The sequence below is a fragment of the Ceratotherium simum genome, chromosome 11, assembly GCF_057802395.1.
Source record: "Ceratotherium simum simum isolate JZ-2026a chromosome 11, ASM5780239v1, whole genome shotgun sequence".
Classification (NCBI taxonomy): domain Eukaryota; kingdom Metazoa; phylum Chordata; class Mammalia; order Perissodactyla; family Rhinocerotidae; genus Ceratotherium; species Ceratotherium simum.
The window spans coordinates 24245964-24258875 of NC_141910.1; the positions used below are offsets into that span (position 1 = coordinate 24245964).

Consider the following 12912-nt stretch of genomic DNA (forward strand, 5'->3'; position numbering starts at 1 on the left):
AGCATATAGAGGAAAGAGCTGCTTATTTTGCAGCAGTGTTCTCTGAAAGGGCAAATACTGCTTTGCCCAATAGCTGCAACTAATTTAAACCTGAATTTTTCCTTCTTTCTCATTTACTTTCACAGATTTAACTCTGATAATTTAATAACAGCAACAGCTAATATTTACTGAAAATACTCCAAACAAATCCATGCAGGAGCTCTGATTATTTTTTTAAAATTTTTTTGTGAGGAAGATCAGCCCTGAGCTAACATCTGCCAATCCTCCTCTTTTTGCTGAGGAAGACTGGCCCTGGGCTAACATCCGTGCCCATCTTCCTCCACTTTATATAGGACGCTGCCACAGCATGGCCTGACAAGCGGTGCGTCGGTGTGTGCCCGGGATTCGAACCAGCGAACCCCGGGCTGCCGCAGCGGAGTGCGTGCACTTAACCGCTTGCACCACTGGGCCAGCCCCAAGAGCTCTGATTATTATCCGCATTTTACAGTTGAGATCTTAAACAACCTCTACACAGCTAGTAATTGGCAGAGCCAAATCTATCGTGACCACTCTCTCAAGCTGCAGGTCCACATTTACAGATCTCCCCTAGAAGAAAGAGCCATCACTGCCTCAAATTTGATGTTTTTAAACTTCTAACTTAAAAAAGGAATGTAACATAAAAGAAAAAGTCTATGCATAGCTCTTAAATTTCCAAACAAATTTACATATAGGCAGAGGTGGGTAAATAGTGAAAGTATGCATATGAATACTTACCACTTGGAAAAAACTAAAAAGAACTTATGAACTAAAGTAGAAGCTGCTGCATTTGGATATAGTTGGCAAGTTCTTGCAACTAGCATTGCCCAGGAGACACCACCAAGGAATCCCAGCATGTTGGAATAGATACCACGTCCTAGAAAATGAATATATTTACTAATTATTGTTAGGATCTACTACTGATGACATTCAACCGTAAGGAATAGGATAACTTCCTTCCTAAGACTGTTCCTTAGAATTCTTTTCCCCTATAGAAACAACATTAAAATCAACAAGCAGACTCTCATGCTAGGCCCAGTTTTATTAGTAAAACCTAAGCTGCTCATCTTATCCCCCTACTTTGCCCTCCAATACAGACACCTCAGTTCCCTGCCTTGGAGGGAACTAGCTCTGACTGTCCAACTGGGCTCTACTGTTATAACATTGGAATTTCTGATCTTTCAATATCTACAGCTGAGAGAGAAATGAAAGGAAGGAGGAAAGATATTTGGAGGGTCTACAAGTAGGGAAGAATAAACATTTCATTAGTAATCATATTCATGGGCATTTTAAAATCAAATGCAAAGTTGGGGAGTTCAGTATTTTTGCAAAATTCAGATACTCTCCATGAAGTACAATACACCATTGATATTACTCGTTTCTTGTATGATTGTTTCTTATAACAATCCATAAAAAAGCATTACCACATTTCATCAAACCTAAGATGTCTCAATTATATAATATAGCATTATTTTATGTCTAAGCAAGAGAAATACAAAATATCAATTTCAGTTATGTTAAATGTGAAAAATATGCATCTAAGAATTGACAAAACATGGTATTTAATTTAATCTGTAAGGAAAGACAAATTGTTTGTGATATCCCTTCACTGCAAATTGCTTTATCCTGATACAAGATAATTGAGCCCAAGGACAAATTCTACTTGCTTAAGGTCTTTCTAGAAGTGCAGTGTCCAATATTATAGCCACAAGGCACATGTGGCTATTGTTTTTTTTTTTTGGTAACTGCTTTATTGAGCTATCATTCACATACCATAAGATTCATTCATTTAAACAATATAATTCAATGGTTTCTAGTATATTCAGAGTTGTGTAACCATCACCATAATCTGGAACATTTTCCTCACCCCAAAAAGAAACCTTTAACAGTCACACCACTCCCATTTCCCCCTAATCCTCCCAGACGTAGGCAACCACTAATCTACTTTATGTCTCTATAGATTTGCCTATTCTGGACATTTCATATAAATGGAATTGTACAATATGTGGTATTCTATGATTGGCTTCTTTCACTTGACATAATGGTTTCAATGTTCATATATGTTGTAACATGTATCAATACTCCATTCCTTTTTACTGCCAAATAACATTCCACATTACTGATATACCATCTTTTGTTTATCCATTCATCGGTTTATGGACATGTGGTTATTTCCACTTTTTGACTATTAAGAATAACGCTGCTATGAATATTTGTGTACAAGTTTTTATGTGGATATATGTTTTCACTTCTCTTAGATACCGTTTAATTTTAAATTTAAATTAAAATTTAAAAAAAATTTAAAAATTCAGTTCCTCAGATGCACATTTCAAGTGCTCAACAGCCAAATGCTGTATTGGACAGCAGATAGGAAACATTTCCATCATCACAGAAAGTTTTATTGGAGAGCGCTGTTTTAGACTATGTAAAACCTGGTGCCAGAAGTGTAGCACTACTTAAATGTAGTTACAAATAATACAAAGTGTGCTGTGCCAGCTCAGGATTGCACCTTTTCTGAACCATACATATAAACCAGTGCAGTTCCAGGCTTTATTAGAAGTGTTATAAGGTTTAAAAAAACAAAAAACACAAGTTAAAACTATCACTGGAGGCTCTTCATTTAATAGATTTACTGAACACCTATTATAAACTAGACTCTTTGCTGGTGATGGGGAGACAAAGACGAGTAAGATGGTCCCACCCATAAAGAGCTCAAAGACCAGAGAGGGTCTTACTCTTCAAGTTCTAATTCATTCTGACCTCCTGGCTGAAACCTAAGACGGAAAGGCAGGGGCTTTTAGTTTTCATCCAAGGGAGAATGAGGTAGAAGTCACGCATCAGAGCACCATAACTATTGCACCTGAAAAAGAACAGCTTCTCCAAAACTTAGTGGACCTCAATCCCTAACAGTACCAAAAGGCTCAGGAGTTTCCATGTGTGCTTCTATCATTAGCAACTGAAAATAATAATTTTATAATGCAAACATAAAATAAAAGACTTTGGATACTTACGTTTTGCCCATAATTTGACTGCTCTTAGGGTGAGTCTAAAAGTTTCTTTATTTGGCACTAAATGCAATATTTCATCAGTAACTCTACATCCTGAAATAGACAAAGCATTCATTTTTCATTATGCAACAAAGCTCAATTAATTCAAACACCCTTCTAACTTCCAGACTCTCAAATGCTAAAAATATCAAAGATAATAAAATGTGAGGGTTTATTTTCTATATATTTGAAATTCAGCACTTATACATGAGAAATCACTTCCCTTTTAAAGAATTAAAAAGCACATGAGTAATGCAATCCTATATTAAAATAAGAGATGGGTCTGAATATCTTTTCACCTTTTTTCCACATTTGACTTTACTGTTAATCAAATGCCTCCAAGTTATAAAACTGTTATTACTTTAATGCAAATCTTATCCACAAATACTGTGATTTACTGTTGCACTTTGGAAGTACAGCAAAACACAATGATTAAGTTAAATAAAAGATACTATAAACCACTGGTTCTCAAAGTGTGGCCTGTGGACCCCTGGGAATTTGTTAGGTCAAACCTATTTTAATAATAATACTAGAGCAACTAGAAGGACGTAGAACTATGACATACAACTATCTACTGGGGCTTTGGGGAGAAAAAAGGAGGAAGACTGGCAACAGATGTCAGCTCATGGACAATTGTCCTCAAAAAAAAAAAAAAAAAAAACTACTGCTACTACTAAGTCTTTCTTTGCCTGTTTCACTGTGTTAACATTTGCATTGATGGTGCAAAAGCACTGGTGGGTAAAACTGCTGGTGCCTTTGCAACAAATCAAAGCCATGGCAACAAACTGTACTAGTAGGCGATATAGCTTCACTGCCACACGGTTGCAGTTAGAAAACAGGAAAGGAACGTGTGCGATGTTTGAACATGTGCAAGGTAAGCTGAACCACCCACTTTTTTCAAGGAACACCAGTTTTACTGGAAAGAATAATTGACAGACAAACTATGGTTATTCATACTTGGATATTTAGCAGCCATTTCCAAAAAATGAACAAAATGAGCCCCTCACTTCAAGGAAAACAAATGATAAAATTTGTTGCTAATAATAAAATTTGAGCTTTCATGTAAAAATTAGAATTTTGGACTAGTACCTGCTACCATGAGCTTCACAGCTTTCCAATGCTTAAAGACTTTTCTGATGAAGACTGGTGGTGATATTAATGAACTAAATGTGATTTTTTTTGTATTTTATAATGAAACGTGTGTTAACATTTAGAAGATCAACTTTGTGAATCAGTATTTTTCAAATGACCAAGGCATGATAGTACAAAATCATGCATGGGTAAAAGACTCGTTCAAAGAACACAACAGACCAATGGATTTTAAGGTAACAGTGTACAAGAAGTCAATTGATATGGTTTTAGATTCGATATTCTAATTAACCTTTTAAAAATGGTCACTTTTATTCACAATAAAAAGAACTAGCCATATATGCTACAAACATAGATGAACCTCACAAATTTTATGCTAAGTGATAGAAGCCAGACACAAAAGACTACATATTGTATGATCCCATTTATATGAAATGTCCAGAAAAGGCAAATCTACAGAGACAGAAAGTAGATTAGTGGTTGCCTGGGACTGGAGGGTTGGAAAGGGAAATGACTGTAAATGGGTATGAGGGATCTTTTGAGGATGATGAAAATGTTCTAAAATTGGATTTGGTGCACAACTCTGTGAATATACTAAAGACAACTGAATTCTACACCTAAAAAAGATGAATTTTATGGTGTGCAATTATCCCTTAAATAGAGCTGTTGAAAGAAAAAAGAAATTGTCACTGGTCAAGTTTTGGTGTAGTATTATCAAAGAATATCCACAAGTATCTGAAAAGGCTATTAAAATACTCCTCTCTTTTCCAATTACATCTCTTTAAGATGCCAGATTTTCTTCCTATGTGTCAATCAAAACAAAATATTACAAGAGATTGACAGTAAAAGCTGATATGAGAATCTAGCTGTCTTCTATTAAGTCAAATATTAGAGATTTGCAAAAATGCAAAAAAATGCTATTCTCACAAAAATGTATTTATATTCACTTATAATGGGTTTATTATTCTTATTTTAGAATGAACTAATAAATACCTTAAAATTTTCTCAGATTTTATTTCTAATACGGTAATTATTGACAGATATAACCCACATAAATAGAAGATCTTTGGGGTCCTCAATAATTTTTTAGAGTGTAAAGGGGTCCTGGGACCAATAAGTTTGAGAACCACTACTACAGACATTTCAAATAAATTTGTGTTTTTTAAGATGCTTAAATGTGGTCAGATTATCTGTATAAAGAAAATTACAACATTATTTTTGAGTTACTCCAATCCCTTAACAAGTCCATTAATAGTTCTGCAAAAAGATCTCTATTTGCCTAATCATTTTTAAGCAGGTATCTGAGATTTCTTTTTAGAAGCTTACCATTTAGGCTGCGAATACACCTTATATCAAGGCTTCTCAGTCGCGAGTCATCTCTTAGATCTAAATTATCTGATATGGTTTGTATTGCCAGTCTTGCAAAGACTAGATCAATCTTTGGAAAGATGCAGAAAAAGAGAAAAATATTACCCTTTCTCCTTCTAGTCCATTCTCCCCCGTCCCCCCCTCAAAAATGTAAAAAGTTTTAATTAGTTTGGGAAGTTCTACCAAAACTTCAAAAGGCCTATGCAGGCAATCTCACATGGGAACATCAGCGCAAAGTTTTGTGAGGGTAATTAAACTTTCAAATTAAAGAAGAGCATTTTAATTTTAGCATATATGCCAAGCATTAAAAAAAAAAATCAAAATCTTATGAGTGAATTTCTAGATGAAGATGGCAGATCCAACACACATTTACATTCATTCCCTCTTGAAATTCCACTAAAATGCCAGCAAATCTTGTTTTTCTTTTTGTTTAGTTTTATTTTGGTTTTAAAGGTATAACCCACTAGGACAGAGAATACAAGGAGACAACAGCAAAAACTATGAAAGCTGGAAAGCAGATGGACAAGTGGTAATAGACTCGGCAGAATTAAGAAAGCAGGGATAAAAAATACTGCATATAGGAAATAAGGACAGGAAGCTGTAAATAAATACATAAATAAAAAGGACTATTAGAGACAAAAGTATTCTTAGAAATTAAAAAAATGACAGCAGAAATAGAAAACAATAGAAAGTTTGGAAGATGAGAAAACCCCAAAAAGCAGAACAAGAATATAACATATGAAGATATGGTTAATAAGCGGGAAAGAAGAGCATTAAAAAAAAGAAGGCAGTCCTGGAGGTCCAACATACAAATGTTAGGAGTTCCAGAAAGAGAGAGAACAAAGGCAGGAAATCCAATAGAATTCAATATAATTTCCAAGAACTGAAGGACAGGAGTTTCCAAATTGAAACAGGACTACTGAATGCCTAGCATAATTGGTTGAAAAGGCACATACCTAAGTATACTACCATGAATTTTACAACTACGAAGACCAGAAAAAGAAAAAAAAGATCATATAAGCATTGAAGAGATAAAACAGCTCACATACAAAGGATGAGGAATCAAAATGGCATCACACTTCTTAACACAGCATGGAAGCTAGAAGACAACGAAGCAAGGCCTTCAAAATTCTGAGAAACATTTCCTACCTAGAACTCTCTACTCAGCCAAACTATCGATTTAGTGTGAGAACAGAATAAAGACATTTTTAAACATGCAAGATCTCAAAAATATGTGCTCTTTTTCAGGAAGCTAGTGGATGAATGCCACTAAAATGAGAATAAGTCAAGAAAGAAGAAAACTCTAGAGAGAAGCAAAAGGAAATCCCAGGATGATAGTAAAGAAAGATGTCGGGATGACAGCTGTGTATCAGCCTTGGAGAACAAGCAGTGTGAACTGGAACAGGTGAGAAGACTCAGTGAGATAAGTTTTTCAAGATGATAAAGACAGAACGCCTGAGAAATCTAAATCTATTTAGAGAAGATTTAGACAACTAGGAGAGACTGGGTTTGAATCAGTCATAAGCATAAAAACCAAGCAAACAAAATCCAAAACAATTAACTCCCAAGAAAGCAAAATGCCACACAGCAAAGAATGGTAATCTAGTACACTTTGTGCTTATCTTTGAACATTATTTATAAGACCATAATAATGTAAACACTGAATACTGCTCTAAACAAAATTATAATGATATAATTATCTTAGGAGATTATGGGAATGAGAAGGATGTGTATAAAAATCATGGAGGTAGGTTCATTTTCCATGGTGAGAAGTCAATAGATAAACAAGAGAGGAAGGTGAGGGACCATTTAGACTATTTGATTCTTTAAAATACGTGCCTGTCTAAGTCCAATTTAAAAAAAAACAAAACTGAACAAAAAAACCTACAACAACTTAAAAAACCCTATGGGTTAAATAGTTCAATCGGAAAGTCAGAAAAATATTAAACACTTACTTCAATTCCATCAAATTCAAATTTTATAACAGGTACAAAAGCATCTTCTACAGCCTACAAAAAAGGAAAACAATTATAATACATAAGGTGAAATCTTTTCTCTATCCTTCCTAACTGCCAATAATGAGAATACATTTGCTCCTGGTTTGTATTTTAACTCAATAGAAAAAATGAAAGTGTTCTTGGTCTCACATTCTAGGTCAGCCAGTATGTCTACTTTGTGACTGTTATTCAAGATATACAAAATGTCTATGACAGTAGTTATCTAACTTATTATCCTCTTAAAAATATTCATCAGAAACTGGCAGGCAGAACTGCTATCATCTGGGTAACTTACTATCTGTTGAACTTAAACTGAAAACCGGTTATTTACAAAGAGCACTAGTGTTAGAAATTAAAATATAATCAGAGCTCATGAGTAATCTATCAAAAAAAATATAGTCAATATAATTTCCATTTAGGAGAAATGATGTCTTTCTGAGCCTTCCTTAATCCCCCAACCTAACAAATGCTTAACCTCCTTCTCCATTTCCAGATACCCAAATAATGCACATCCTTCGAACTTCACCTTATCCTAGCATTTCAGACTGCATTAAAACTACCAGTTTGTTTAGTTCCCCCTAATCTCTCCCTTTCATAAACTATGTCTAGATCACTATTTTATTTCTGGGACTAAGACTAGTATCTGACGACGAATCATTGGTGCTGAAATTTTATTTGCTGAACGAATGGCTAGATATACATATCTATCTATTATGAACCTTATACATAATAGCAGCCACAATTTGATATCCATCAACCTTTTATCAGATAAAATGGTTTATGTAAATTATCTCATCAATCCTCAGAAAAAACTTATAAAAAAGTAATCCCTACATCTCCATTTTACAGCTGAGGAAAGTGAGGCTCAGGGAGAAGAGGTAACTTGACCAAAATCTAAGAGCTAATATATGGTAGATTCTAGATTCAAACCCAGGTCTATATAACTATAAAGCCCATGTTCTTAATCATTATCCATTATTTTAACAATATAGCAATTTCTTAAGAAATATTTCAACAACCATAAGCCCTAGCTTTTACATTATTTGTTAACGAGTTCAAAATATTAAATATCCTAGGATACTTACTCTTAAATTTCTAATGCCATCTTGATGTTTCAATTTTTCAAAAAAAGACTGAAAAAAATCAGATCTCTCCACATGTCTTGGAGCTACACAAAGTGCATCAATGTCAGCTCCTGCAAATCAAAGTATTTCTTATCAAGAAGAGTATATTATGTATTATATTCTTGTTAAAATATACACAAACACATGTACAGAAGTATGTAAGATGAATATAGGAAAATGTTAACAATGATTAGCTCTGACTAGTGAGATACCGGGAATTTTTTCTGCTGTATTTCTTAATTATGGACAACAAATAAGAGTTTGTTACTGAAAGTTATAAGTAGAACACAGAAAAGCAGTTACCTTTCGTGTGTACTCCAAGCCTATAGGAGCCGAACGTGAAAATTTTACCACCAACAGTAGCAACAACAGAAGGTGGGAGATTCTAAAATAAAATAAAATTAAACAAAAGGCATTCAATTGTTCAAATTATTTAGCATAAAAATTGCCTAAACGCTACTGATATATAATACATTTGTCAACTTTGGTAAACTGAGATGTGTAAAAGTACTTCAGAGCTCTTTTGGGTGCAGCTTGAAGTAATGAGGGTATTCCCAGAGGGAAGACAAAACAAATACATGCACACATCTCTATCTTAAGAAAAACATTTTTTATCACTTGACCCTACTTGTCCCCTCCAATTGCCTGTCTTTGGCTCCATCACTCTCAACAGTCACCAAACAACTCTTAACTACCAAACTAATACACTTTCAACTCTCTACAATATCATACTCTTGACTAGTCCCATCTCCTCTTTAGTTTTTGTGACGGATGTGCTTAATTTCTTGATTCTAGCTCTGCAACTTTTCTTCGAGAAAGTGGGATCATTCTTGACAGGATCTTATGAGAGCTAATCTAACAACTTTAATTAACATCTTTTTGATTGTACCAGAAGTATAATGCTACTTTTCACCATTCTCTAGAGCCAATTCTCAATGCCCATCAGATATTTTCACTTAGACATTCTGATTCACTTCAACATTCGTACCTCAAACAAGCAAAAAATTCTTCCTATGATAAACCAGGCATCCCTCCTGATTTCTCTATTTCTGTTCCTCATTTTCCTTACTGCCCACACCTACAGTCATTACTCTTCTTCTTGGCTTAGCAATTCTTAGTTTATATCCCTCACATGTTGCCTCCTTTCTATTTAACTACCAACCCCCTAATTCCAGCTATTTAATAGTATCATAAGCTATCCTCTTGCCCTTAGTCTTTACTTTCTCTTACTCCACTTCGCATAAAATTCACTGGCTGATGTTCTTAAATTACTCTATTACATAACTCTTCTGCTCAAAACTTGCGAGGCATTCTTCTCTGACTACTGAGGTTAAGGATCCTTGGATCCTAAGGCTCTCCAATTAATATGTTCCTATGGATCTTTCTTGCCTTGTCTCCTGATCTTCCCTTCTGAAGCTTCAACTGCCAACATGTTACACAATCTGTAAATCACCTTTCCATGACATTTGCCATTTCCCCTGCCTCGAATGCTTGTCCATCTTGAGTATCTCAAGACCACCTATTTTTCAAAGTTCACACTTCAAGTTCCACCTCTTTCATGAAGCCTTCTCTAATTATCCCCACCTCCATAACAAGCTCATTTTACCCTCTGTGCTCCTCTACTATTATTATCTTTAACTTCTTTTATACTACTTGTATTGACCTTTTTTTTTTGCTGTATGTAAGTCCCATCTCTTCAACTGTATTTAAATTCCTTGAAGGTGAGAAGTGTCTACTACTTCTCTTATTTCCCCATAATGCCCAGTGCAAGTTGCAAAGAATAATATCTGCTGATTAACTTGAATAAAAGTATCTGTGTAACAGGATATTATGGTTGTTACCTCCTCTGTTTAATGGATATTAGTGCTTCAAGAGTATCACAAGTAATTTTATAACTAAAAAGGAGTCAGTAAACCTATTGATGATTAACAAGAACCAAAAGGACAGAGAAGACAAGATCTTTTAGGTTACCCTCCTACGTTATCTTTTAATTTACCTTCCTACTTTGAAAAGCGTGATTCTTGCATGATTTATGAGAAAGTGATACACTGAATCACAGAGTAAAATATTTTTGCCACAAACCAAATATTTAACCAAAATGATTTGATTTGGAGTTCTAGACTCTTTAAAGTTTAAATATCCCAATTGTGTGTAGAATATTCAAATGATCCTTGGTCTAACTCAAATCCTTCAGATATTTTCCAAACTAAAATATGCATAAATGAAAGGGAATGATAATTGATACAGAAAATGACCAATCACCTTATCCATGCAATGGAAGATGTTAAAACCAATTTAAGTTTTTTTAATAATTAGATATTTTATTTACTTTGCTTTTAAAGTCTCAAATTTTTAACAATGGTTTCATGCCTAAAAATTAAATAGAAACCAGCTACTGGTTTTTGCAGATTAAAGCACTGATGTGAGTAAAAGGGGAGAGAAGGCAACTAAATCAAAAAAAAAAACAAAACTTTTGACCATAGAAGAGAATTCTACTGGATTTTTCTTTTAAGTACAAAGAAACCACGTAGTAAGAAAATTAGGTAGGTACACCTCAACAAATTAATCTAGCCTCTTTTGCGAATAATAACACTTGACTTACCTTGAATGCATCTTAGAATGGGGATGGAAACAAAGACCTCAGCACAACCACAATAGTTGATATAAGGACCATACACAAGAAGTCATAAAACTTGTTACTCTGATTTTAAAATAATTCTAGCAAGTTGAGTATTTGGTTTGCACACCAAGAGTAATTATGGACTGATTCGAGAGGAACGACAGGTTCTCCTAACATTTATTCAATGCCTGAGCTCTGTCCTGAGGTTGTGCAGGTGAATAAGACAGGTTTTTTTCTTAAGTAGTAGCAGAGAAACAAACATGAATTTTTTTTTTATTACTAATGACTAGTATTTCACCTGCTCAGAATTCAACTTGCATGAAAACCTCAACTATTGATAACCCTGCTGAAAGCTCAGAAATGAGCCAGACAGCTGTTTGGCAGCAAAAGTAAATAGCATAAAGGCCACTTATTTAAACTCAATGACTGTAGACTTAGCAGAGTCCTTCATAATCTTATTCAGAATGCACTGTTTAAAAGAACCAATTTTAAATATGTATCATAGGTATAGAAAGAAAATAATAAAAATAGTGAAAGAATTGTAACAGGTGTTTATCTAATTTCTAAAACCATGCAGATTAAGGGGCAGACAGGGAGTTTATAGAGAGACACACTGACTGCTTTGAGACATTAACTTGCAGCTGATTGCTGTTAAGGGAAAGATGGGAAAACTATAAAAAACAAACAAAAAACTTAAGTTTGGGCCACTTAGTGAAGGGGCAAATGGTATCACCCAGTTGAACATGTCCTACCTTATTTAAGTACAGTCAGTAAAATAATATTCATAGCGATGATTCTCAGACAAATGAAAATTCAATTACATTCAAAATACTCGAAGAAAGCAAGAAAAAGGTAATCGATTTTAGAAGAAAAATAGGTAAGATAAAGGAGGGGGGCAAAGTTATATAACTATAAATTAGGGTTCGTAAACGCCTATGTCTCAGGGGCCAGGCAGGTACACAAATAAGGGAAGTACACATAAGAAACACAGAAACTGACTGATAAATGATAGTTGCTGTATCAGACAGAGCAGAGGCTGGTGGGGGCCACAATGCACTGGAGGGCAGGAGCCAAATTCCATTCAAGCTTCTTCCTGCCTTGCACAAAGGCAGGCCCAGTGTTGCCAGATCCTGTATTTCACAAGAAGTCTGAAATCTGGCTTTTAAAGTAAAATCTCTTGATATTTAAATTTTGATCCACTACATGTGAGTTAAGACATTTATGTGGAATTGTAGCTAGACATTGGCTACTTCTGGGGTAAATCCTCATTCAGAGACTCAACCATCTAAACCAATTCATTACCAAGTATACCAAAAAGCAAGTTTTAATGTATGTTCGATTATTCTTAACTCCTGCATCTTATTACCAGGACTAATGACCAGGACATAATGAAACTATGAATTCAGTGCAGTTTAGAGTCTTACCTTACTCTCACTGACATCGGAAATCCATTCTTTCACTAAATTGTTCAATTTACCAAGAACAACCAGCCTATAATAAAAAATAACATGCTTTAGATTAAAACTAAAAAAACAAAACAAAACAGTATTTAAAAAAAATTAAACATATAGGCAGTACCTTTGTGTTGGTGCTAGAATAAAAGCATATTATACACGTGCTAATGCTATCACATTTGTTGATGCATGGCACAT

General features: G+C 34.5%; 1 protein-coding gene across 1 annotated transcript in view; it reads right to left on the bottom strand.

The window, feature by feature from the left end:
* Positions 1–12912, bottom strand: part of PAPOLG (poly(A) polymerase gamma) — a 28919-nt gene that overhangs the window by 10878 nt on the left and 5129 nt on the right. Inside the window, exons 3-9 of the mRNA XM_004435657.3 lie at positions 12685–12751; positions 8944–9025; positions 8602–8711; positions 7475–7528; positions 5478–5589; positions 3027–3116; positions 754–892 (exon numbers count right to left, since the gene is read on the bottom strand). Coding sequence (XP_004435714.1) covers positions 754–892; positions 3027–3116; positions 5478–5589; positions 7475–7528; positions 8602–8711; positions 8944–9025; positions 12685–12751 — 654 coding nt within the window. The remainder of the gene's footprint in view (positions 1–753; positions 893–3026; positions 3117–5477; positions 5590–7474; positions 7529–8601; positions 8712–8943; positions 9026–12684; positions 12752–12912) is intronic.